Here is a 27,504-nt window from a genome sequence, read left to right on the forward strand (position 1 = left end):
AAATTTATTCCCCTTCCTAAAAATTGGAGTATGGAGTGCCTTCAGGCCAGCTCTGTCCATGTAGTTGAGGACAACACCCTGTGGCAGTGCTTCTCAAATTTCTCTGTGCATAAGGATCACCTGGAGAGTGATCCTTATTAAAAGATTAGGTTAAAACAGATTAAAACGAGGATTCAGTGGGTCTGCAAGAAATTCAAGAATTTGCATTTCTAACAAGTTCCCCGGTGAGGCTGATGCTGCTGGTCTGTGGACCACACTTCCAGTAGCAGTGCTGTAGAGGATGATGGAGATGTAGGATGGAAAGAATCTGAGTTTCTGAATGTCTGTGGGGGACAAGGGAGCCTGTCTATGAACCTTGGATTGCTTTGTGAAAGCACCATATTTTTGAGACTTTGTTACAGGGCTTAGTCATTTATCCTAGCCAACATGATCATCCTAACATTCTGCCAATCTTTCCCTCTGTCTAAACCAAATCTCTCCCACAATTTTCTTCTGTTTCATTTTGAACTCTTCTTCCTGATAGTGAATAATATTATCCACCTCTACTAAATGAAAGTCTTAAGAGCTGGCCTCTGGAATGCCATATTCAAGTGTCGATTTTAGCCTCAAGCTGTTCTCAAGCAAGGATTTGCCTTCACTATCTTTCCCATGGAGATATGGGAAACTTAAGTGATGGGCTTTCTCCTTTCTATATCATGTAGCAAGTCTCGCTCAAAACCCAGCCCTTAAACATGTGACTTGAGACAGTTTAACTTGAGTAACATTTATTTTGGAGGCAGAGATGGGGGAGGATTCAGAGCTTCCAATAATCTTGAGGAATTACTCTGCCTTCTGGGCCATCTTTTCTAGGAGCCATATTCAAGGACAGTCTCACAGCTTACAGCTGGCCAGGTATGTGGACAAATCCTTGCCTTTGCAGTGTTTTACCCAGGCCACCCTAAGGATAGAGAAATAAAGTATAGATCAGATGCAGGGGCAGGAGTTTGTAAGGGACTCACTCAGCTGAGAGGGAATGTAGGATCTGCAAGCTGGAGTCAGTGTATGCTGTAGGAGAGTCCCAGACAGGAAGGGCTTGCCCATCTAAAACACATCTGGATGGGGGCTGCAGTGATGTCTGGGGTGAAGGTGTCACAATATTATTCTGCCTCACTTCACATCAGGAGGACAGTCTCCACTCCTTACAAAACTCAGGGAAAATCCTACAGCATAGATGCTACTTATATTAGCATCCCAGATACTGCCTGGGCCTATCCCTGCCAGAGTGGCTGGTCTCTGCCCTTCATGTTCTCCTTACCAGGCAGACATCCCATTAGGATCTTTCACAACCCTCTTGGCACAGGAGATGTCATCACTGATGTTATCATCCATAAATTCTGAAAGGAAAAGCAAATGAGTGTGGAGAGAAAAATCCCTTTTCATGCTTTAATAACCAGTCCTTTTTTGAGGGGAATTCCTAGAGGAAATGGAGCCTTGAGGTTCAGAAACTTTTCATCTCTGGAGCCCTTCTGTGTGTTTACCTTCCATCCTGCATTGGTTTTCTTGCCTTTTGTTAGACTCTGTCTCTGAGCATTGTTCCTTCCAGTGGGCATCCAGGACCCGATGGACCAGGGACAGCCTTTGTTTTTAGGAAACTGCTTAGTGCGTGCAGAGTATTGTGTGTGGGTGTGTGGAATAGTGATGCAGTGGTGTGTGTACTAGAAACACGACAACACATCTTCAGGGATGGGAACCTAGGAAGGTGAGGCTTAGTTAGGGGTCAGTGTGTCTTTCTTCCTCCATTTTGGCAGGAGGATCTCTGTGGAACCCTGTTTTAGTGTTAGGACTATTTAGGGTCCCTTTATTCCCTGCACTCAGCTTCCCAGCACAGGCTGAGTGTTGGTGTTAGGGAATAGTGTATTCAGTTTTGCACCTATTGAACCACCCCCACCTCGCCCAGTCCTCGGAGGAGATAGAGTCCTTACTGCTGCATAACGTGTTGCAGGCATTTGCTGAGGAATGCTTGCTGTCTTTGCACCACCACTTGTTGTTCAGCTGGAAGAGCCCATAGTCACTACTTCCATTGGCATTATCTCCATTAAAGGCCCGGGTGTTGAAGTTGCTCTCATACTGAGCCAGGCAGACCCCTGTGTCAGAGAGAGCAAAAGGTGTGGACAGAAAAGGGAGAGTGCTCCATGGTGAGACACAACTTTTGCTGTACTAGAACTACCAGAAAAGAAAGTTTGTTAAGAGTGAAATGAAAAGACAATTGGGTCCTCAGTGTCAGAGTTCATTTATGTATTCCCCCGTCACAAGCAATAATTAGCCCACGGTAAGTACATAATAACCATTTATTAAATAAATGCATTTGGAATGTCCAATGATCAATCGATCACAGTCTGCTCCTCAGTTTTCCTTTCCAGCCTTCTCTCCCAGTACAATATCCAACAGTTTCCGTGTATATTCACTTTGCTCTATATCCCAAAGTATACACAACAGAAGAAGTGGACAAGTAGTGGAGGAGAATCCTAGGAAGTCCAATAAAACCATCCTTGAGAGTGACAAGAGTGAGTGTGTTTGGCATGGAGAAAAATGAAGATACTCAAGGAAAATTGAAATAGTTTCACATGTTCTTACCAGCGAGGCAGGTGACTGGGGTTCTTGACCCTTCTTGCACCCTTGTCATTGCCTCACCTTCTGATCTCACAGTCCCCATCTAACTCCCTTGTGACACTAGTAAAAAAGCCTTTAGAAGAACATAGCAGATGTAGGCTATTGTTTGACAGACAAAAGGGCAGGGGAGAGAATGGCGGGCAGCACCTATTGTTCTGGAGACCTGGACTGCAAGAAGGCAGGGGAAGGCAAAGGTGATGGCAGCAGAGCCAGAAGTCGTTAGGTTAGCCTCTGGGTATGTCCAAGGAAATATTCTAGGCCGTTGGGTGCGAAGGTGATTTGGGGGAGAAGCACAAGAAAATCTCTTGTAGGTAAGATAATTTCTGGTGGAAAGAGAGAAAAGGAGAACCAGATGTAATTACAGGGCAGAGGGGGCAGAGACAGGAAGAGCAGTCAGGGGAGTGGGAGAGAGCCTTAACAAAGGAGTGAATGACAAGTGCAAAGGGTGGGATTGCTTGGCTAGGGAGGACGACCTCTTTGGGCAGAGACAGAAAGGATGGACGAGTAGTTTATACTCACAGTCTTCCAGGCTGTAGCCGTAGTAGCCATCCATTCCCGCGGCTTTCAGCACATGGGCCAGCTCACACTTGGAGAAGATTTTGGCCTCATAAGCTGCAAAGAAGCAGCTGAGGAGGGAGAGGATCAAAATGGACCTCATTTCTGTAGCTGGTGGAATCCAAGACTGCTGTGTCCAGGACGCTGACGTCTCTTATACCCTCCAGGCACAAAGGTGTCTCTAAGTGTGCAGTCGTGCTGGCATCTATGCCAGGAAGGACTTGACTGCCCAAGACAAATTCTCCAAACTGCTCAGTCAGTGTGAACTTCAGGGAAGGGAATGTAACCGAGAATGGTACCAGGAATAAAGTCTTGGTGTGAAGAGGGGTGCTGTCCTGGATTTAGGCAAGTGCATGGGGGGAAATGGGGAGAGAAGGGAGTTGGTAGCAGCAAAAAAGTGATTTTCAAGGGCTTGTGCTTTTGTTGGAAGGTTCCCAAAGGGCATTGTCCATCTATGCTTTGCTGAACTTTGACTCATTATCTGTGCTTGGCTGAAGGTCTTTTCCTTCTTAATCTAGTGGGGCATCCATGATGACTATCACTGGGTTTGGAGGGATTGAAGACCTTCTGGTGTCTAAAATCAGTAAATGTTGAACAGACCACTAGAACCTAAATCCATAATATCGTGGTGTCTGAAAGAAGTCATCAGATCTGAATCCCCAACCATACTTGAATTCCCTCTAATGTCTGTGATCACTGATCATCAAACAGTTTGTATTTGTCAGGGTTATCCAGAGAAACAGAACCAGTAGGACATTTATATACATATAAAATAAGTTATTGGCTCATGTGATTATGGAGGCTGAGAAGTAGAACTGATTGTGTAAATTCCAGTTTGATGAGTCTGAATCTGAAGGCAGGAGAAGACCAATATCCCCGATCAAATACAATCAGACAGAGAAATAATTCTTATCTAGCCTTTTATTCTATTCAGGCATTTAGCAGACTGGATGGGGCCCATTCACATTGGAGAGGGCAATGTACTTTACTTATCTAACAATTCAATGTTAATCTCATCTGGAAACACTCTAAGAAACATACCCAGAAATAATGTTTAACCAATTATCTGGGCACCCTGTGGTCCAGTCAAGTTTATGCATAAAATTAACTATCACGTATTTGTTGAGTTGGTACAGTGATGAGACGTGTGATATCCTGAAGACCACCATTCCATTCTCTGAAATATTTCTTGATTATTTTTCTTGCATTCATTCAGTATTTATTGGGCATGTACTGAGTGCCAGATATGGTGTAAATTATTAAAACATTTCTTTATTGAGCCAGAATGTGCCTCCTTATATCCTCTTTCCACTGGTCTCAGGCCACAAGATACAAGTCTCTTTTTACATAATTGTAGTTATTAAGCATCAACTGTGAGTCAGATAAACTATTAAGCACATTGCATACTTTTTAAAAATTAAGTATCATTGATATATAATCTTATGAAGGTTTCACATGAACAAAATTGTGTTTTCAACATTCACCCATATTATCAAGTCTTTACCACCCTCCACCCTCCCATTGCAGTCACTGTCTATCAGCATAGTAGGATGCTATAGTCATTACTTGTCTTCTCCATGCTGGACTACATTGCCTGTTTTTTTAAACCATTCAATCCCCATACCAACTCTATGAGGAGGAACTGATATGTATTTTTACATACATTGAGTACATTTGTGAATGAGGAACTAAAACTTTTAAGGGAATAATTAGCTTCCTGTTGTTGAAGAATAAATGGTAGAGTTGAAATTTGCACTAAGGAAGGCTGAATCTAGAGATCAGTCTTTTAGTCACCACTCAAAGGGTACTCCCAACACCGGTCTTCATGTCCCTCAAGATTCTCGTCATGCTCCCACACCAAGTATTTATTTCTAGTAACCATTTCTTGTCTAACAGAGTTTCTTCATCTCTTGCTCATTTCCAGCCTAGACTGTCAATATTCTTAAATCTAGGGTTTGGAGCTAAATGAAAAATACATCAAAATCTTTATGAGTCCAGACAATTTTGAACTTTCTGGGATAAAGTAAAATAAATGAGTCTGATGCAGAAGAAATTTTAGGAAGATCTTAAATGACTGTGGGAGGGTGCAGGTAAATGACCAACAAGCTTGGGTACTAGCAAAAATATGGAGAAATTGCTGAATTTGTGTTTATAGGAAGATGGCTTTTAGTTCTTATTATAAGTTGCAAGGAAGGAAGGTGAGAACAATTTTCTGTTCTCTAAAGAATAAAAAGTAGTTTGAGGCAGCACCATGCACTGACCAATAAAAACAAAAATCAAAAGGGAAAAACAAACAAAAACAATAAAAAACAAATGGAAAGTCCTGGACATTAATCAGGAGGAAACTAAAGAGAATGTAGACATTGCCTTGAAACAAACCATGGCTCATCCTAATATACCACGTGGTGCTGGTGACTGTAATAGTAGAAACTGGTATTAAAACAGAAGGTAGTCCAGATAATGATGAATATTTTCCTCTATATGGTGGAAAAATGTACATAATGTAAAATTTACCATTTTAAACATTAAAAAATTTTTTTGGTATCATTAATATACAATTGCATGAGCAACATTATGGTTACTAGACTCCCACCATTATCAAGTCCCCACCACATACCCCATTACAGTCACTGTCCATCAGTGTGGGAAGATGCTATAGAATTACTACTTATCCTCTCTGTGTTACACTGCCTTCCCCATGCCCCCCTCCACTACATTGTGTGTGCTAATCGTAATGCCCCCTTTTCCCCCTTATTCCTCCCTTCCCACCCATCCTCCCCAGTCCCTTTCCCTTTGGAACTGTTAGTCTATTCTTGGGTTCTGTGATTCTGCTGCTGTTTTGTTCCTTCAGTTTTTGCCTTGTTCTTATACTCCACGGATGAGTGAAATCGTTTGATAGTTGTCTTTCTCCATCTGGCTTATTTCACTGAGCATAATACCCTCCAGCTCCATCCATGTTGTTGCAAATGGTAGGATTTGTGTTCTTCTTATGGCTTAATAATATTCCATTGTGTATATGTACCACATTTTCATTATCCATTCATTTACTGATGGACACTTAGGTTGCTTCCATTTCTTGGCTATTGTAAATAGTGCTGCGATAAACATAGGGGTGCATATGTCTTTTTCAAATTGGGCTGCTGCATTCTTAGGGTAAATTCCTAGGACTGGAATTCCTGGGTCAAATTTCTATTTTGAGTTTTTTGAGGAATTTCCATACTGCTTTCCACAATGGTTGAACTAATTTACATTCTCACCAGCAGTGTGGGAGGGTTCCCCTTTCTCCACATCCTCACCAGCATTTGTTGTTATTTGTCTTTTGGATGTTGGCTATCCTTACTGGTGTGAGGTGATATCTCATTGTGGTTTTAATTTTCATTTCTCTGATGATAAGCGATGTGGAACATCTTTTCATGTGCCTGTTGGCCACCTGAGTTTCTTCTTTGGAGAAGTGTCTGTTCAGCTCCTCTGCCCATTTTTTAATTGGCTAATTTGCTTTTTGTTTGTTGAGGTGCATGAGCTCTTTATATAATTTGGATGTCAACCCCTTATTGGATCTGTCATTTATGAATATATTCTCCCATACTGTAGGATACCTTTTTGTTCTACTGATGGTGTCTTTTGCTGTACAGAAGCTTTTTAGTTTGATATAGTCCCACTTATTCATTTTTGCCTTTGTTTCCCTTGCCTGGGGAGATATGTTCATGAAGCAGTTGCTAATATTTATATCCAAGGGATTTTTGCCTATGTTTTTTCTAAGAGTTTTATGGGTTCATGACTTATATTCATGTCTTTGATCCATCTGGAGTTTACTTACGTGTATGGTGTTAGACAATAATGCAGTTTCATTCTCTTACATGTAGCTGTCCAGTTTTGCTAACACCAGGAGCTGAAGAGGCTGTCATTTCCCCATTGTATGTCCATGGCTCCTCTATCATATATTAATTGACCATATATGCTTTGGTTAATATCTGGACTCTTTATTCTGTTCCACTGGTCTATGTGTCTGTTCTTGTGCCAGCACCAAATTGTCTTGATTACTGTGGCTTTGTAGTAGAGCTTGAAGTTGGGGAGCGATATTGCCCTGCTTTAATCTTCATTTGTCTTGCTTTTGAAGCACTGTATTTCTTAAAAATTTTGCTTACTGTATATAGAGTATCTCAAAACATGGGTTTACAATGCAGTATTGAGAAGTCCTATTAATAAAAATTTTAATGCAATCCATTAAAAATGTGTTCCTTTTCATTAGGAAAATGAACATGTGGTCCAAGTGGAGGAATCTGGGAAAGGTTTCTTGACTCTCTCCTTTCCTCTTTGCTTCTTTCCTTCCTCATCTCCCATTTGTTCTTTTTCTTGTCCTTTCCATTATCCCTTTGCTTCTCTCTCTTTCTACTTCCCTGTTCCCTGTTTCCCTCTTCCTCCTTCCCTTCCCTTTTCTTCTTTTTACTTTCCTTCTTTGACTCTTTCTCCAAGGATTTCTCCTCTACTTAGGTCCAGTTGTCTTTTGATAAGTCACCTCACAGTATCATTTCAGTCCTTAATCCCAGGTAAGAGGAAGGACCTGCCGTACTTCTTGTTTATATGTAACCAGGGTTCTGCTAAAGGAAAGGGTTGGTTCTCAATGATGTTGTGAACCAAGAGCCAAGTGTCTCCCTAATTCCCTTGAGGAGGGGTAGGGTGAGGGCAGAAACTAATATATGTGAAAATGTGTCATAGGCCAAGCAAAACACAGAGATAGAGGAAGTTATTGTATGTATTTCATATAATTTTCACAACAGCCCTTGAAGTATGTATGTATGTGTGTGTGTATGTATGTATGATTATTATTCCTTTCATATTGCAGATGAGGCCTCTGAAACTCAAAGAAGTTAAGTAAGTAATTTGCCTAAGCAACTGTGTGGTAGAGCAGGAATCAAAACACAGCAGGTCTTCTTTCCTCTTTACCACAGTACCATGTATATTTGACTACTAAGTGAAAGGATATCCATTTGAATGGGAATTTATGGCTTCAGGAGTGTGCAGGGAACTGCTTGTGGGGGATCAAGTGGTGGCTACTGTGAGGGGAACTTAGAATTTTTCAAAACCTTTGAAGTAATACCATAAAGATGTCCCCATGCCATATACATGCCTTGGACCCATAGCTCCTGTGGCTGTTGGACCATTCCTTACCTGCCTCTAGGCTGTGTTCTCAATGTACCTCATTCAGGGAGTACACAAATGCCTCTGAGCTTGGTGTGCATCATGCATCCTGAGGAGGAAGCTGGGTTCCGTGCTGGGGGAACCTGGTGTGCTCCCTATTCACTCCATCCTGGCCCTCCAGCCAAGGTACTGTCACACACAACACACAATTTCACTTGTGACTTTTATGCAAAGAATATACATCAGGGACATTTTTAATACTCAGATACAGCCTAGGTCCTGCCCACTTCCCAAGCAACATTTCAGACAGGGAGATTTCCTATTCTTTTTTTCTTGCTCCGTGTTCCCACTCCACCCAGACAGGTGTTTGTCTGTTCTGGATTTTCCACTTTTTTCCAGAACCTCATTGGCCCTTTTTGTATGTCTACCTGTGTATCTTATTCCCATCTCTTAGGTTTACATCCCTTTACATTCATGAGTATATTCCCTTGTTTCCTATTGTCACCCTCTCACCCCTGGAAACTATGTCCTCCCCTTGCACTGAAAATCACTTGTGACATTAAAAAAATGCAGATCCCTGGGCCTCATTTCTAGAGATTCTGGTTTTGTGAAGCTGGTGAGAGCCTAGAAATCTGCATTTGTGAACAACCACTCCAGGGACTATACCTTGAAAAATGCAATGTATTTCAAATAAAAAAGTTAGAAATGTTTTTGTGTTATTTTTAAAGCCTTCAAACATTCTCTGATGGAGTCAAAATGTCAGAATCCTCTCATTGGGTTTTATTTCCTCCTTTTCTCATTTAATTATCTCCTTCCTTTGCCTTATTGCCTATTGGTCCAATGCCAATGACAAAAGGCTAAGACGGACTCCCAGAGCCCTGCGTAATTGTCTTCCTGGACTTATAAGCATGGATGCATAGAGCTCCTTCCTCACCTCTAAGTGACTTTCCTAAGGTGGAGCTCCATCTGTGTGCAATGATGAGTCTCGTGCCATCGCAACCTACATCATGGCTCTGCAGACTTTAGGCCCAAGAGTTGTGTTTCTGTATTTCTCAGATTTCATTTGAGGCAGGTCATGAGAGCTTATCTTCATTCCAGTTCTCATTACCATCTCCCTAACCCTCCCTTCTCTATCTGCCAACCTTAGTTGCCACCTTAGATTAATAATCAGCAGATGTTTCCCTCTTGGTATTATGCTCTGCCCTCTCTTGCATTCTTTTCAGTATTAACCAGTTCATTTCTCAACTAGTGTTTTTGGAGCATCTGTAGTACTTAGGCCCTGTACCAAAATCATGTACCAAACCACAGCAGGCATGAGGTTTTGATTCTTACTCCATTTCAACAGGAAAAATGAAGTTATCTCATTTTGTTAGACATGTATTTTCTTTTTTTTAAAATTAAGGTTTCACATGAAAAAATGGTAGTTACTACATTCACCCATATTATCAAGTCCCCCCCCACACCCCACAGAAGTCACTGTCCATCAGCATAGTAAGATGCCACAGAGTCACTGCTTGTCTTCATTGTGCTACACTGTCTTCCCCGTGACCCCCCACACACCATGTGTGCCAATAATAATATCCTCAATCCCCTTCTTCCTCCCTACCCACCCACCCTTCCCCACACCACCCGTTTGGTAACCACTAATTCCTTATTGGAGTCTGTGAGTACTCTGCTGTTTTGTTCCTTCAGTTTTCCGTCTTTGTTATACTTCACAAATGAGGGAAATCATTTGGTACTAGTCTTTCTCTGCCTGACTTATTTCACTGAGCATAATACCCTCTAGCTCCATCCATGTTGTTGCAAATGGTAGGATTTGTTTTCTTCTTATGGCTAAATAATATTCCATTGTGTATATGTACCACATCTTCTTTATCCATTCATCTACTGATGGACACTTAGGTGGCTACCATATCTTGGCTGTTGTAAATAGTGCTGTGATAAACATGGGAGTGCATATGTCTTTTTGAATCTGAGATCTTCTTTTATTGGGTAAATTCCTAGGAGTGGAATTATTGGGTCAAATGGTATTTTTATTTTTAGTTTTTTGAGGAACCTCCATATTTCTTTCCACAATGGCTGAACTAATTTACATTCCCAACAGCAGCATAGGAGGGTTCCCCTTTCTCCACATCCTTGCCAGCATTTGTTTTGTTCCTTGTCTTTTTGATGTTGGCCATCCTACATGCTGGATGTTACCATCCTACATGTTGACCATCCTAACTGGTGTGAGGTGATACCTCATGATGGTTTTAAGTTGCATTTCCCTGATAATTAGTGATGTGGAGCATCTTTTCATGTGCCTGTTGGCCGTCTGAATTTCTTATTTGAAGAAGTGTCTGTTCAGATCCTGTGCCCATTTTTTATTGGGTTATTTGCTTTTTGGATGTTGAGGCATGGGAGTTTTAAAATATATTTTGGATGTTAACCCCCTGTCAGATACGTTGTTTACGAATATATTCTCCCATATTGTAGGATGCTTTTTTGTTCTACTGATTGTATCTTTTGCTGTACAGAAGATTTTTCGTCTGATGTAGTTCCATTTGTTCATTTTTGCTTTTGGTTCCCTTGCCTGAGGAGATGTGTTCAGGAGAAAGTTGCTCGTGTTTATATTCAAGAGATTTTTGCCTATGTTTTAATCTAAGAGTTTTATGGTTTCATGACTTACATTCAGGTCTTTGATCCATCTTGAGTTTACTTTTGTGTATGGAGTTAGACAATAATCCAGTTTCATTCTCTTACATGTAGCTGTCCAGTTTTGCCAATACCAGCTGTTGAAGAGACTGTCATTTCCCCATTGTATATTCATGGCTCCTTTATCATATATTAATTGACCATATATGCTTGGGTTTATATCTGGGTTTTCTATTGTGTTCCATTGATCTATGGGTCTGTTCTTGTGCCAGTATCAAATTGTCTTGATTACTATGGCCTTGTAGTAGAGCTTGAAGTCGAGAGCATAATCACCCCAGCTTTATTCTTCCTTCTTAGGGTTGCTTTGGCTATTTGGGGTCTTTTGTGGTTCCATATGAATTTTAGAACTATTTTCTCTAGTTCGTTGAAGAATGCTGTTGGTATTTTGATAGGGATTGTATTGAATCTGTAGATTGCTTTAGGCAGGATGGCCATTTGGGCAATATTAATTCTTCCTACCCATGAGCATGGGATATATTTCCATTTATTGGTGTCTTCTATAATTCCTCTCATGAATGTCTTATAGTTTTCAGGGTATATAGGTGTTTCACCTCCTTGGTTAGGTTTATTCCTAGGTATTTAATTCTTTGTGATGTAATTGTGAATGGAATTGTTTTCCTGATTTCTCTTGCTGCTAGTTCATCATTAGTGTATAGGAATGCAACATATTTCTCTGTACTGATTTTGTATCCTGCAACTTTGCTGAGTTCAGTTATTAGTTCTAGTATTTTTGGGGTGGATTCTTTAGGGTTTTTTATGTACAATATCAGGTCATCTGCAAACAGTGACAGTTTAATTTCTTCCTTACCAATCTGGATGCCTTTTATTTCTTTGTGTTATCTAATTTCTGTGGTTAGGATCTCCAGTACTACATTGGGTAAAAGTGGTGAGAGTGGGCATCCTTGTCTTTTTCCTGATCTTAAAGGAAAAGCTTTCAGCTTCTCACTGTTAAGTATGATGCTGGCTGTGGGTTTGTCGTATATGGCCTTTATTACGTCTTGCCCTCTATATGCATTTTGTTGACAGTTTTTATCATGAATGGATGTTGAATTTTGTTGAATGGTTTTTCAGCGTCTATGGAGATGATCATGTGATTTTTGTCCTTTTTGTTGATGTGGTATAGGATGTTGCTGGATTTTTGAATATTGTGTCATCCTTGCATCCTTGGAATAAATCCCACTTGATCATGATGGGTGATCTTTTTGATGTATTTTTGAATTCCATTTGCTAATATTTTGTTGAGTATTTTTGCATCTATGTTCATCAGGGATATTGGTCTGTAATTTTCTATTTTTGTGGTGTGTTTGTTTTTGGTATTAGAGTGATGTTGGCCTATTAGTATGAGTTTGGAAGTATTCCCTCCTATTCTGGGTATTATGTCTTCACTAAACATTTGATAAAATTCTGTGGTGAAGTCATCTGGTCCAGGAATTTTGTTCTTAGGTAGTTTTTTGATTACCAGTTCAATTTCCTTGCTGCTAATTGGTCTGTTCAGATTTTCTGTTTCTTCCTGGGTCAGTCTTGGAAGGTTGTATTTTTCTAGAAAGTGGTCCATTTCTTCTAGGTTATCCAATTTGTTAGCATATAATTTTTCACATTCTCTAGTAATTATTTATGTTTCTGTGGTGTCCATAGTGATTTTTCCTTACTCATTTCTGATTCTGTTTATGTGTGTAGACTCTTTTTTTCTTGGTAAGTCTGGTTAGAGGTTTATCTACTTTGTTTATTTTCTCAAAGAACCATCTCCTGGTTTCACTGATTCTTTCTATTGTTTTATTCTTCTCGATTTTATTTATGTCTGTTTATATCTGTTTTGATCTTTACTATGTCCCTCCTTCTACTGACTTTGGGCCTCATTTGTTTTTCTTTTTCTAGTTTCATCAATTGTAAGTTTAAACTGATCATATGTGATTGTTCTATTTATTGAGGTAAGACTGTATTGTAATATACTTCCCTCTTAGCACAGCCTTTGCTTTGTCTCACACATTTTGTGGTGTTGAGTTATTGTTTTCATTTGTCTATGTATATTGCTTGATCTCTGTTTTTATTTGGTCACTTACCCATTGATTATTTAAGAGCATGTTGTGAAACCTCCATGTGTTTGTGGGCTTTTTTGTTTTCTTTGCATAATTTATTTCTAGTTTCATACCTTTGTGGTCTGAAAAGCTGGTTGGTACAATTTCAATCCTTCAGAGTTTACTGAGGCTCTTATTGTGGTATATGTCTAGTATATGACCTATTCTTGAAAATGTCCCATGTGCAATTGAGAAGAATGTCTATCCTGCTGCTTTTGGGTGGAGTGCTCTGTAGTTGTCCCTTAGGTCCATCTGTTCTAATGTGTTGTTCAGTGCCTCTGTCTCCTTACTTATTTTATGTCTGGTTTATCTGTCCTTTGGAGTGAGTGGTGTGTTGAAGTCTCCTAAAATGAATGCATTGCATTCAATTTCCCCCTTTAATTCTGTTAGTATTTGTTTCACATATGTAGGTGCTCCTGTGTTGGGTACATAGATATTTATAATGGTTATATCCTCCTGTTGGACTGACCCCTTTATCATTATGTAATGTCCATATTTGTCTCATGTTACTTTCTTTGTTTTTAAGTCTATCTTGTCTGATACAAGTACTGCAACACCTGCCATTTTCTCCCTATTAGTTGGATGAAATATATTTTTCCATCCCTTGACTTTTAGTCTGTGTATGTCTCTGGGTTTGAAGTGAGTCTTTTGCAGGCAGCATGTAGATGGGCCACATTGTTTATCTATTCTGTAACTCTATATCTTTTGACTGGTGCATTCAGACCATTTACATTTAGGGTGATTATGAATAGATAAGTACTTATTGCCATTGCAGGGTTTATATTCATGGTTACCGAAGGTTCAAGGATAGTTTCTTTACTATCTAACAGTATAACTTCACTCTGTACACTATTACAAACACAATCTAAAGGTTCTTTTTTTCCCTCACTTCTTTTTCTTTCTCCTCCATTCTTTGTATATTAGGTATCATATTCTGTACTCTTTGTCTATTCCTTGACTGACTTTGGGGGTAGCTAATTAAATTTTGCATTTGCTTAGTAATTGGTATTCTTTCTTTACTGTGGGTTTATTTCCTCTGGTTACAGCTCTTTAGCTTTAGAAGCACTTCCATTTATAGCATTCCCTCCAAAATACACTGTAGAGATGGTTTGTGGGTGGTAAATTCTATCAGCTTTTGCTTATGTGGAAATTGTTAAATCCCTCCTTCAAATATAAATAATAATCTTTCCGGGTAGAGTGTTCTTGGTTTGAGGCCCTTCTGCTTCATTGCATTAAATATATCATGCCATTCCCTTCTGGCCTTTAAGGTTTCTGTTGAGAAGTCTGATGATAGACTGATGGGTGTTCTTCTGTATGTGATCTTTTTTTCTCTCTCTGCCTACTTTTAATACTCTGTCTTTATCCTTGATCTTTGCTATTTTAATTATTATATGTCTTGGTGTTGTCTTCCTTATGTCCCTTGTGTTGGGAGATCTGCACACCTCCATGGCCTGAGGGACTATCTCCTTCCCCAGATTGTGGAAGTTTTTAGCAATTACTTCCTCAAAGACACTTTCTATCCCTTTTTCTCTCTCTTCTTATTCTGGTACCCCTATAATGAGAATATTGTTCTGTTTGGATTGGTCACAGAGTTCTCTTAATATTCTTTCATTCCTAGAGATCATTTTTTCCATCTGTGCCTCAGCTTCTTTGTATTCCTTTACTCTAATTTCTATTTCATTTACAGTCTCCTTTACTTCATCTAATCTGCTTTTAAATCCCTCCATTGTAAGTTTCATTTCAGATACTGTATTTTTCAAAGGTTCTATCTCTTTCTTGAATTCCTCCCTGAGGTCTTGAATATTTTTCTGTAGCACTGTGAGCATGTTTATGATTTTTATTTTGAAATGATTTTCAGGAAGATTGGTGAGTTCAGTTTCACTTGGCCATTTTTCTTGGGTTTGTGGGATTTTGGTTTGTACCAGGTTCTTTTGATGTTTCATAGTTGTAAAAATAACTTGGTGTAGGCAGTGCCCCCCTAGTGCCCAGAAGCTCTACTCTCTGGAGCTGCTCAGCCCATGGAGTGATGGTAGGGGTTGTAGGCTAGTGGTGCTGGTGCTTGCCAGGGAGGATAGAGGTCTTTCCTGCTTCCTGCCTGCAGTGCCTTCTTCTCCTGCCATGGCCAGTGGGCTGAGCATGCAGGGAGGAGCCTCTATGTTATGAACTTGTAGCTGCCATAGGTGGGACCACCCTCTGGCTGGCGTGGTGCATTGGCATGGGCTGACGGTTTGCGAGCCAGTGCTGGCTGGGAGGAAGGTGTGGCAGTGGGGAGCCTCAGAGCTGCATTGCCAGCCAGGGGGATGGATCACCTGAAGCTCCTGAAAGTTCTCATCCTGCTGGGCTGAGTGTACCAGGACAATTTTGTCCACCTGTCTTTTCTCCTGAGCAGCAAGCTCTGTGCAATCCTTGCCCCTTTAGCAGCCCTCTCACTGTTGGTAAGTCTCTCAGAGTGTCCACTTTTCTTTTGCTCTATAGTGGCCTGTTGTGGGTCCCTGTTCTCCACAAATGGCTGGAATCTCAGTCTCTCCAAGTAGTCTACCTGTATTAGCTTTCCAACCCCACTAATCTCCAGAGCACTATGTAGGGCAGGTTTGTACTCCCAGAGCAGATATCCAGGGCAGGGTGTTCGGCACTCTTAGGCCCCTACCCCCTCCCTGCTCCATCTCTCTTTTTACCGCTGGTGAGCTGGGGTTGGGGAGGGGCTTGGGTCCTGCTGGATCACGGCTTTGGTACTTAACCCTTTTCCATGAGGTCTGCTCTTTTCACCATGTGAGGCTGTCTGCTGCAGCCATCTTTCCTGTTGCTCTTTCAGGATTTGTTGCATTTGCTATATTTTCATATTATATGTGGTTTTGGGAGGAGGTTTCTCTCTCACCTCTCATGCCACCATCTTCAAACCCCTCCTTGAGACATCTGATTTCTATCCCACAGTCTCCCTCTTTTCTTCACAGTGATCTTCAGGCCTTTGAGGAAGGGGCTACGCTGAAATCCATGAAGATGTCAATAGCTGTCCTGTGCCCCTCAGTGGGTTCTGTCCTGGGATGAGCTTTGCCCAGAGCCTCTGTAGGGCCCCCTTTCCCTCTTGGTTCTTGAGGCTGTAGATGATGGGGTTGACGATAGGGGTGAGCACAGTGTAGAGGACAGAAATGGCCTTTTGGAGCAGGAGGGCCATGTGGTCTGTTGGGGCTTCATAAACCACAATGAGGGTGCCATAAAACACTCCAACTACACTGAGGTGAGAGGAACATGTGGAGAAGGCTTTCTGCCTGCCATGGCCTGAAGGTATCCACAGCACAGTCCTCAAATGAAGGAATAGGATGCCACAATCAACAGGAATAGAGCCAGTGTCCGGAAACCTGAGATGCTCACTCCAACTTCACACACGACCCCCACTTCCCCACAGAACAGTCCTACAACTGGAGCAAAGTCACAGAAGTAGTGGTCAATTGCCCTGTTGCTGGGCAAACAGCAGAGGGGCTGGCAGGGCCAAAGTAAAGGCAGAGAAGGAGAAGTCACTGAACCAGGCTCCAGTGGCCAGGCAGCCACACAACCAGGTGCTCCTAAGGGCAGGGTAGTGAAGGGGTGGCAGATGGCCAGGTAAGGGGCATAGGACATGCAGAGAGCAGGAGGCACTTGACTGCAGCCAGCGAGGCAGACATGTAGAACTGGACCAGACAGCTGACCAGCAAGATGGTTTCTCTCCCTGCTGGGAAGCTGTGCAACAACTGAGGCACAATGTTGGAAGTCTAGCCAATCTCCAGTAGGGAGAAGTGGCAGAGGAAGAAGTACATGGCTGTGTGAAGAGTCTTACTGGAGGCCACGGCCAGCACAATGAGTGTGTTGCCCCCGCCTGTTACCACGTAGATGGCCATAAAGAGGGTGAAGGGGAGGAAGCCCAGGTGTTGCAGCTCCTTGAAGCCGACTAGGATCAGCCAGGTGGGCTGATTCTGTCACCTCTGGCTGCTTTCTCATCTAGATCTGGATCCAAGAGAAAAGAAGAGGGTAATATTGACCAAAATTCTACTATGAACACAAACTACGCTTGGCTTATTCATTTATTCATCATAGCAAGTACTGAAGACAGGCTTTATTGTCTCATTTCTTATGGAAGATAGTCTGAGACTGAGAGAGAATAAGTCAATTATTCAATGACATTATGGCGGAGTCATGATCTGAACCCAGATTTGCTTGACTCTAAACCTTCTGCACAGTCTTCTATCCTAAAGTGCTTTCTCCAGTCCTTCCTTAGTGGTAGAAATGTCAGTATCAAAGAGCAGCTTAGGGCTCTTGCAATCATCAGTGAGCTGTTGCCTAGCAATCCTGGTTGAGCATCAACAGGAGAACCACTCCTGGTGAGCTCTTTTGGGAGGGTGAGAAGGGTGCCCATGACTTTACAGGGAGGTGGTCCTACTCTGAGGCTAGGCACATTCCTGAAGCAGCCACTCTTTTCAGACTATTTTCCCTTTCCAAGAAAATGAGACTTGGAAACCCCAATAAGCAGTCTAGATCATTTACTCTGTAAGAGAAAAAAAATGTAGAAAGATCTGAATTAACTCAGATCCCACTTCCCTGGGAAGACGTTCCTTTTCTGTGGACAAGTGCTCTGGTGACCAGTGGGTAAAGCAGTCTTCAAACTTTGCTTAGTCTTTCATCAGTTTGTTGGAAGGTGGGAATATTTTGGGTCACACATTTGGTCACATGGGGGTGTGTTTATGTAGAGTGAATAGAATAACTTTCATATGTATTTGAACATAATTTGTCTTCTATATATTAGTGACTTCTTAGTGAGCCAGGGAGAGACTTGAATTGAAGGTGGAATAGGACCCTGGGTTTAGCAGAAAGATTGAGCAAGGGAAGAAACTAGTGAAACTAACTGAACCAACTAACCAGTCAGCTGACCCAAAACTTCTCAAGTCTGGATCACTCAGTGCTTATCAAAACGTTATTATTGCTCAGGCTAACCAGTAAATTTGACCTTGGTACCTGATAAAATTCTCAAATAGATGTTTTTCAGAGCCCTTGAAAGTCTCATAAGGAGACATTGTTAGGAGCTATGTAATGCTAATTATAATGTGAAGCTTCACAGAGTGTCCTTTATTAATAGGATCAATAATTTAGTGGATTAGGAGAAAGGAAAGAAAAAGGACCTTCATTTCAACAAAGTTTCATGAAAAGATGATGACTGTGAGCTTAAGGATAATACTCGTAGTTTGGCTACTATACACTAAAATTATTCATTCATAACTGAAAATCTGGAGAAAGATGTCAAGTGAAAATGAGTGGTTTTGGGGATCTTATTTCAGCAGTGTCTTTGACAGATGTAGCAAACAGGCATGGCTCATCAAACTTCAGGTGACATGAAGCAAAGAGGAGAAACCAATATTAGAAGTGATGGAATTATAATTCAAAATAATTCCATTTTTTGGAATGCTAGACTAAAAACAAGATGAAATTTAGCAGGGACACTTATCAAATCTGCATGTAGACTGTAACAATAAGCTGAAAAGTAAGCTGGGAAGGGTAAGACCTGACTTAGTAGCCATGTGAAAAGTTGAGATTCTTGTTGACTGTTATGAAGTAGGACTTGGGAGCTGTGAAGTATGAGGAACATACAATAATGTGGAGATGTTTAATCTGCAAAAGACAAAACTAATAGCTGTTTTAAAAATTGGATGGATTCTTATGAAGACAAGGATTATAGTTGACCTGTAGAAACTCAGAGGACAGAATAAGGACCAAGGGAATGGAAAACCCATACCCACCTACCTGCACTGCTTTCACAGAAGTGATTCTTATGGGGCTAACTGTTGTTATTTACAGCATGATTTTGAGGTATGAAAATAAGGTGTGAGGCTCACTGGGCAGGTTCAGAGTGGGGAAAATGGAGTTTCTTCCTAGAGCCTCCAGAAGTTTGTTGGCAAATAAAGGCCCTATTCATTGGAACCTCTTAGAACAAACACAAGACATTTAAAAAAAATAGCAAACTCTCCTGAATTTGCTTAGGTTGGATTAGAGGTGGTCCTCTCTGTAGGCAGAGTAGGGTTGGCCCAGATGAATTCTAAATATTCAGACTCAGGGGAAAGGCGGCCTGACCTGCTTTAGGCTTGGAGTCAGCTCCTTCCCTCCTGACTGTTTTCCCCTGGACTAAATTCTTCTGCCATCTGAGAGCTCTGTGGACTTTCTTTTCCTTTTCTGTGGAAGCTCCATGTTATGGGCTTCTCCTTACCCCAGGGTGGTTACAGAGAACTGCTGTTCTATATGTGCTGCTATGGACACTACAGCCATTTCTAGAGCAGGACAGCCTCCTTCCCTTGTGGGGTCGAAGAACAGCCTCCCTGGACAGGAGATGTAGCTCGGAGCCAACCGGAGCTCCTGCATCTATGTTATGCTCCCAGGGGAATGTTCTAGTTCACCAGGGACAACATCCAGGTGTTTCACTCAAATCTAATGACCTCATCATTATGAAATAGGGAATGATTGGGAAGACAAGAATAGCCACAATTAAAATCAACAGTTACATAATACTTCATAATTCATAAAGCAAATTTTAACTTACTTAATAAATACCTAATGCTCAGAATGAACCTCAAGGTGAAATACAGTATGCTGTGATTTGTTCTTGCAGCAATGGGATGGATTATCTTGAGTATGACCTACAAGGGCTAGATTAGCAGTCTTTCTACTCTGGCATGGTTTAGGACTTTAATTGTTTTAATCTTTTAGCAGGGAGGAGGCAAGAAGAAACTGTCATATAATTCTGTAGATAATTTTTTTAGTTTAGTTTCATGGTTTAATATAAAGCTAGGTCAGGCCCCTTCAAGATAGTGGAAGCAGATAGTAAAATGCAGAATGGCAATGTGAGGAAATATAGCAGAAATATGCTGCAGAAATATAGCACTGAGTTCCTTCCATATGAATACAGAGAACAGATCTAGCACAGGAACAAGACAGGGACTGGGTTTTCCTAATAATAGACTAGGATGGCACTTCCTGGAAAAAACTGGACAAGTGTCTTACCTCAATAGGTGAAAGGCAGAGTGGAGACCTGGGGGAGGAAAATGTGACCAACAGGGAAGTAATTAGCTTATTTTCTTTGAGGGAGTAGTTAAGAATAAAATATGGGTGCCTAAGTCTTGGGTTGTGGAAAGAACCTGACAGAGGTCAGATGAAAAAGAGAATAGGGCTTTTTGTAGGTAGAAAGGAAAGCCAGTGTTTATTGACTTAGAATCTATGATAATAGTAACAAAAATATCCAACTTGTGTTTAAAAGGTTGTTTTAATTTCAGCTATTTTTATGAGGGGTTATCTGTGAATTTTAAAATCAAAATGAAAGATATATATGCTGTTTTCTAGGTATTAGGTTATGTTTTTTTGTATAAAAGTATGTCAGGCATTAATTAGTTCAATAAATATTTATTGAGTATTTAAGATCTGTCAGGCACTATTCTAGACTTGAATTATGTAACAGTAAACAATATGAAGTTTGGCTTGTTATCTATTTACTAGTTTCAGTCACCCATGCTTTGATGATGGCTCCATCATCAAAAGACACCCTCTTTGTCCTTAGCTGGCTTTCCTGATGCAGAAATCCTGTCTGGGACAAATTCACTTTCGTAGGACTAGCTTCTTGTATCCTTCATTTCAATTCACTGATATAAACATCAAGAGTGAATGGAGAGAATGTGAAGAGAAGGATGTGGCAAAATCAGATTGCAAAATAACAATATTAAATAAAAGAGAACCTTTATTGAATAGTCCCTATGTGCTAGGTACTCTGATAAGTTTTACAAAATTATCTCATTGAAACCTCACAAGATTTATAGGAGGTAGTTGTTATTATTATCTATAATTTATCTGCAACTATTACCAGGATTGTACAGTTAGTAAGTGGTGGAACAGAATTAAAACCTGACATGACATAGTTTTGCCTTTGGATAGCAGAGCATATGGGTGAGTAGAAGATATTAAGAAAAGAAGAAAACTGTGCTTGGTTGGCCTGGAAATAAGATTTAGTTGGTCCATGAAAACTATCTTCAGATGTTTGCTGCCTCCTGACGATAAGTATTGTGGAAGAGACACATAGATGTACAGACATACACAAAATGTACCCCAACTTGGCTCCTACTGATTGTCAAAATTACATCCTGGAAAAAGTATAAAGTGGATGTTATCAAACAATGGCCTTAGTCATTAACAAACAAAGTCTCAATAAAGCACTCTTACAATACCTCACTATGAGCAGTAAAACTTCCTGGTGAGTCCTGCAGGATGAACTTGTTGCAAAATATGTTTGCAGATTATACGTGAACTAATATTCTCAATAAAGCTGTTAGTTTAATACAGCAAAATGTTGGAGAATGTTCAATAAAAATAAAGTTTGACTTTTGGAATAACTGATCATCCTGTGTTAATCTTCATTGAGGTAATTAGATAGGCAGGCCAAATGTCTTTCAAGACTAATTTTGGATTATGGCAATTAAAACAAGTGAACAGCACATATGCGTTAAAACAACTCCATTAGTTAAAAATATATTTGCTTCTAGTTTATTATTTGCATTTTTACATAGTTGTGATTATTGTAATATATCCAATTGTAATACTGGTATTACACCTAACATTTTATTGTGAGTACTTCATATATCCCTCCATTTAAAATAATCTTGTAATATTCATTATGTAGATGTAGCACAGTTTGCCTAACCACTGAAGCTTTGACTTGGAGGAACCCTAGACCATGTGTATTCCAACATTCAACTAGGTGGGAGGGTCATTTATCCTCTTCTTACATATTTCTACCGATAAGAAGACAGTGTATTTTAGGGTTTCTAACTTATTCAACACATATGTTTTTGAACACCATAACATAATCAGCATAATTGGATGGTTAAGACATAGAATTTTTCTGCCAATAACTATGGTACAATATGGGAGGTGATAACTGCCAGAAAAGAGCACAGTTTGTTGGGATTTCAGAGAATGGAGTAAGGGAAGTTAATGGAGAGGGTATAATATCAACTAGAATTAAAAGGGTACCAAAGTTTTAGAAAGTTAAAAGTGAAGGTTAAGGGTCTTTAGCTTCTTCCTGTGAAGGAGTAACTGGAGCCAGATTAGCTCTGCTGGTGTAAACAACTACATAATGGACAATATACATGAAATATTTGTTTCAGCTATTGGAAAACATACAGCACAGGACTGTAATTGCCAAGAGAAGGGAAACAAAGTGAGAAGGGAAACAATTAAAGAGCCCTACTGTCACCCAGCTTTTTGCCTTCACCTTTTGCCTTTCAAGATCCTAGACTTAGGAGGATCAGAGCATGATTGTCTTGCCGAGTAGAAGGGACAGAGATCAGTTTGGGGAGGCAGAGACTCTTCGAATTTGTGGGGTGGAAAAGGAGGGAGGCATGCAGAGAAAGATTCTAGAAGCCTGTAAATGGATTCCCTGCAAGACTAACTGAATATTACTAGAAGCTGTAAATTAGTAACTACTGGAATTCATACAAAGTGGGAGATATTTGAGTTCCAATCAACCAGAATGCAGAAACCTCATTGGAAATCGGGAGCATTTAGTAGATGCTTCAGAAAGTCCACACCTTAGGAATAGTATTAAACTAACCCAAGAACAAAGGCTAGTCTAGACCCACTCTAACAAAATTTAAGGACAAGTCTTGAAAAGATTGAACATCAATTATCTTAACTGTCTATCAATACACAGCCAAAACTTTGTAAAGAAAGGCAATACAATTCAGACACTCAACAACAGAACATCCATAAAACAATTAGTAGAAACGTTAAGAAGCAGAGAAATGTGACCACTAGGCAGAGAAAGGATATCATGAGGCAGTACAGGACATCAACAAGATGGCAGAACAGGAAACTCCAGACATTCCTTCCAACGTGGAGACAAAGATTTAACAACAATATATGAATCAGTTACCTTTGTAAGAAATCCAGGAACCAGTTGAGATTTCTAGATAGGGATATCATTGTTAGACTTGGGGACTTCATGTTTTTCTGCTTCATCTACTCATTGGGTGCCTTCTTTGTCATCAATACAAAGACAAATCTGAAACAATGTAAACAGGGAAAATTCATGCTTTACTTTATTAAAACCTAATAGGACCCAATGGAATGGGAGACCCTCCTACTCCCAGTTCAGTGAATAGATGTAATATCCTACCTCACCTCTCCTGCTGGTGACTCAGGGACTAGCTTAGAGCTTCTTCCATCCCTGCTGGAGATTCAACTGCCCTGAGTCTGGGTGCAGTGACATCAGTCTGCTCTTCAAGTGATTATGAAGAAGTGTATCTTCCATTGCTTATATTGGAGGAAGAAGAGTGGACACTTGTTGGAATAAGCCATCTGTGGTTTTGCGAAAGTGATCACCTCAGATTTGAAAGCTTATGTTGTTTAGGTGTATTCCTGAGACTGAGTACAAATTTATGCCTAATCTTTTGAAGCCAGCAGACTGCAAACATGGATAAACAGAAAATAAATGCTCATATTTTTTTCCTGAAAATGGTAAAGGCTATTTTTGTAACAGACAAAAAAAGATTCCTGCACTCTAGGCAAGTACAAAGCCAAACACACTGAAGCCCAGTGGGAAAATTTCTGGCATTCATTCACCTTCTCTGGGCTTAGCATGGCATGACTGGGAGGAAACCCCCCAAATCCTGACTTCTTCCTTGAGAGGGAAAGGAATAAAATGCATTTCCAATGTTCTGATTTTTTGGATGCTACCAAGGGACTGGTTTCTGTCTTGCCTGAATCTAAGCCCGGACGGGAATGGGATGTCAGGTTGGGGGCCACTGAGAACAAAGGAATCAACGTGGCTTCGTCTAGTACCAGAGTTTGCAGTACCACAGACAGACACTAAGTGGCACTACAGTACCACAGCTTTCTACAGCATCAGAGAAGCTGAAGTATTGCAGATAGACACAAGGGGATCTTTAGTAGGAACTGGCATACCTCTTTAGGAGATTATGTGTACAAACCCAGACAGGATACATCCCCAGAAAAGGCTTTAGAGGTCTCTAGATTCTCTGCTTGGGCTGATGGAGAAAGTCTTTCTTGAATGAAACCAGACCGCAAAGACTGGGAAAGGTAGCTGAATTTAAATGAAATCCCAAAAGAAAATAACACAACATACTTTTAAATATGATACAGAATTTAAAACACAAAAGCATAAAAAGTAGTTTTAAATTTATGTTAGTAGTTACAAATCTTTGTTAGTGAATACACATATAGAAAGAATCATTTTCTCTGGGCACAGTAGGAGTAAATTAGAAATTCATAGTATCTGAGTATATATGTCAATATATAATTGACATGTAACATTATGTTAGTTATAATATAATGCTATATGCTGAGCATAATGTTAAATATTAAATATTGAACATAATGATTCAATATTTGTATATGTTGTGAAATGATCACCACAATAAGTCTAATTAGCATCCATCACCACATACAGCTGTGAATTTTTTTCTTGTGATGAGAACTTTTAAGATCTATTCTCTCAGCAACTTTCAAATATACAATACAGTATTAACTATCACCACCAGCAATATACTTCTAAGTAACTCTAGTGTAAAGAAAGAAATCACAGGGGAAATTAGGAAATATTTTTAATTAAATGATAAGAATTACATGGCGTATAAAAATTTGGGCATTGCATTTGAAACAACATGGATAGACCTAAAGGTATCATGCTAAGTGAAATAAGGCAGGCAGTAAAAGACAAATACCATATATTTCACTTATTTGTAGAATTTAAAAAACAAAACAAAATTAACAAAATAGCAATAGACTCATAGACACTGAGAAGTGACTGGTGGTTACCAAGGAGGGATTGAGGTATAAAGGTTGAGGGGATAAAGGGGCACAAAAGTTCTCAATCATAATATAAGTTCATCACAGTGATGGCAGTACAGCATGGAGAATATAGTCAATGATTTTATAACATCTTCCTGTGTTGACAGATAGCAACTGTACTAGTGGGGGTGAGGATTTAATAAATAGGTAATTGTTGAACTACTTTGTTGCATACTTGAAAAACAATATAAGATTGTATACCAATGATACTTCGGTAAAAAAGATTGTATATCAATATTAATTCAATTGAAAGATTTGGGCATTGCAGCTAAAGCAGTGCTTAGCAGGAATTTTAAATACTTACATTGGAAAAGATAAAAATTTAAAATCAATAATCTAAGCTTCCACCTTAAGAGGCTACCTAAAGAATAGCTAGACAAACTTGAAGAAATAGAACAAAGGAAATAAAGAGTGGACATCAATGAAATACAGAAGGAACCAACAATAGAGAAAAATCAATAAAACAAAAAAATAACCTCTTTGAAAAAATCAATAAAATTGATATTCAGCTAGGTTAACCCAGATTAAGCGCAAATTATCAATATGAAATAGGAGACACTACTACAGACACTATAGATATTAACAGAATAAAAAGGCAATGTTGTGAACAATCATATGCCAATAAACTTGATAATTTAAGTGAAATGGACAAATTATTTGAAAGATACCAATTACCAAAACTGGCACAAGAATTAATAAAAATCTGGATAACCATATATCTACAAAATAAATTAAATTCACAAGTTAAAACTTTCCCACTATGAAAACTCCAGACCCAGATGGCTTCACTGGCAAATTATTTAAAATTATAAGTTAAGAAATAATACAGACCCTTAAGAAACTCTCTCAGAAGCTAGAGGAGAAGGGAACATTTCCTAATTTGTTTTGTGGGCCAGAAAAATCCAGAATAATATTAAAATCTAACAAAGGCATTATAGAAAAAGAAAATCACAGATCAGTATCCCTCATGAATACAGACAGAAAAATATCCTTAACAAAATTTTAGCAAATTAATTCCAGCAGTATATAAATGTGCTCATATATCATGATCAAGTGTGGCTTATTTCAGGAATGTAAGATTAGTTTAATATTAGAAAATGAATCAATGTATTCACCATGTTAAAGAACAAAAGAGAAAAATAAATGCAGAAAAAAATGTGAAAAATTTCATAGTAATAAAAACTCTGAGTACATTACCATCTTTATTTTGATGCATAAAATGACATGATTATGTATACAGAAAATACTAGAGAAACTACAAATACCAGAACTAATGAGTGGGTTTGACAATTTTGCAGAATACAGGGTTAATATACAAAAGCTAACTTTGTGTCTATTAACTAGCAATAAACAATCAGAAAATGAAATTTAGCATGCCTTTTAAAATAACATCAAACACATGGTAAATATAACAAAATGTGAGCAAGATGTACACAGAGAAAATGAGAAAACAGAAATTATTTAGTATAATGAGAAATATACCATATTCATGGATTAGAAGATTCGATATTGTTAATATGTCAGCTCTTCCCAAATTTATCTATAGATTTAATGCAATCTCAAATAAAAAATTCCACCAGGATTTTTTGTTAGAAATTAGAAGAGACAAATAAAACTAGGAAATTAAAAAATACATGGAAATCAAAGGATCTGAAATGGCTAGGACAATTTTGTAAAAGAAAACCTCAAGGTTTATCATCAAGCTATAGTAATCAAAATAGTGTAGTATTAGCAAAAGATATATTATATATGGAACAAAGTAGGAGTATAGAAATTGATGAACATAACATTTTCAGTTGCTTTTTGGCAAAGATGCCAAAAGTAATTCAATAGGATGAAGGGAGTCTTTTCAGCAAATGTTCTGGGACAACTGGGTAGATATAAAAAACTTACTGAACAACTGTCCATATAGAAAAAAAAAACTCAAACCAAATGCTGACCACACACAAAAACTAACTCAAAATATATTATACCTCTAAATGACAAATCTAAAGCGATAATGTTTCTAGAGGAAAACATAAGGGAGATGACTTGGAGTATGTAGGCAAAAATTTCTTAGCTGGGACACAGAAGACACTAGATGTAAAAGAGAAAAATGATAAATTGGACTTTATCAAAGTAAACTTGCACTCTTCAAGTGATACTATTAAGAAAATGAGAAGGCAAGCTATAGATTAAGAGAAAATATTAACTATAAATATATCTGGAAAAGAAATTGTATCTCGTACATACAAAAAACTCTTCCAACTTAGTAAGAAGACAATATGATAAAAAATGATAACATGCACTCTTTTTCCATACTCCGATTGTCTCTAGGAGGAAGAGGGAGTTGGCAATGGACCCTTACTGTATTTTCTGACTGCCTCACTTGTATTACCCCTGAGGCCTCCTTTGTTCCTGAAGTACGCTGGGGACATCCTGCTTCTAAGAACCAGCCCTACAAGAAACAAAGGTATGAACAAAGCCAGATGGGGAACAGGATCATGCTTGGAACTCACTCTGGACAGAGAACAATACCTGG

General features: G+C 39.3%; 1 protein-coding gene and 1 pseudogene across 1 annotated transcript; both read right to left on the reverse strand.

The window, feature by feature from the left end:
• Positions 1 to 870: 870 nt before the first annotated feature.
• Positions 871 to 3,307, reverse strand: LOC108383336 (lysozyme C, milk isozyme-like). The gene is made up of 4 exons (XM_073214227.1): positions 3,169 to 3,307; positions 1,962 to 2,123; positions 1,295 to 1,373; positions 871 to 937 (listed from the first exon to the last, which is right to left on the reverse strand). Exons 1-4 carry the CDS (start codon positions 3,305 to 3,307, stop codon positions 871 to 873), a joined length of 447 nt encoding a protein of 148 aa, XP_073070328.1.
• Positions 3,308 to 16,089: 12,782 nt separating this feature from the next.
• On the reverse strand, positions 16,090 to 19,490 carry LOC108388125 (olfactory receptor 11A1-like; annotated as a pseudogene).
• Between the last annotated feature and the right edge of the window lie 8,014 nt (positions 19,491 to 27,504).

Source organism: Manis javanica, chromosome 10, assembly GCF_040802235.1.
Source record: "Manis javanica isolate MJ-LG chromosome 10, MJ_LKY, whole genome shotgun sequence".
Taxonomy (NCBI): Eukaryota; Metazoa; Chordata; class Mammalia; order Pholidota; family Manidae; genus Manis; species Manis javanica.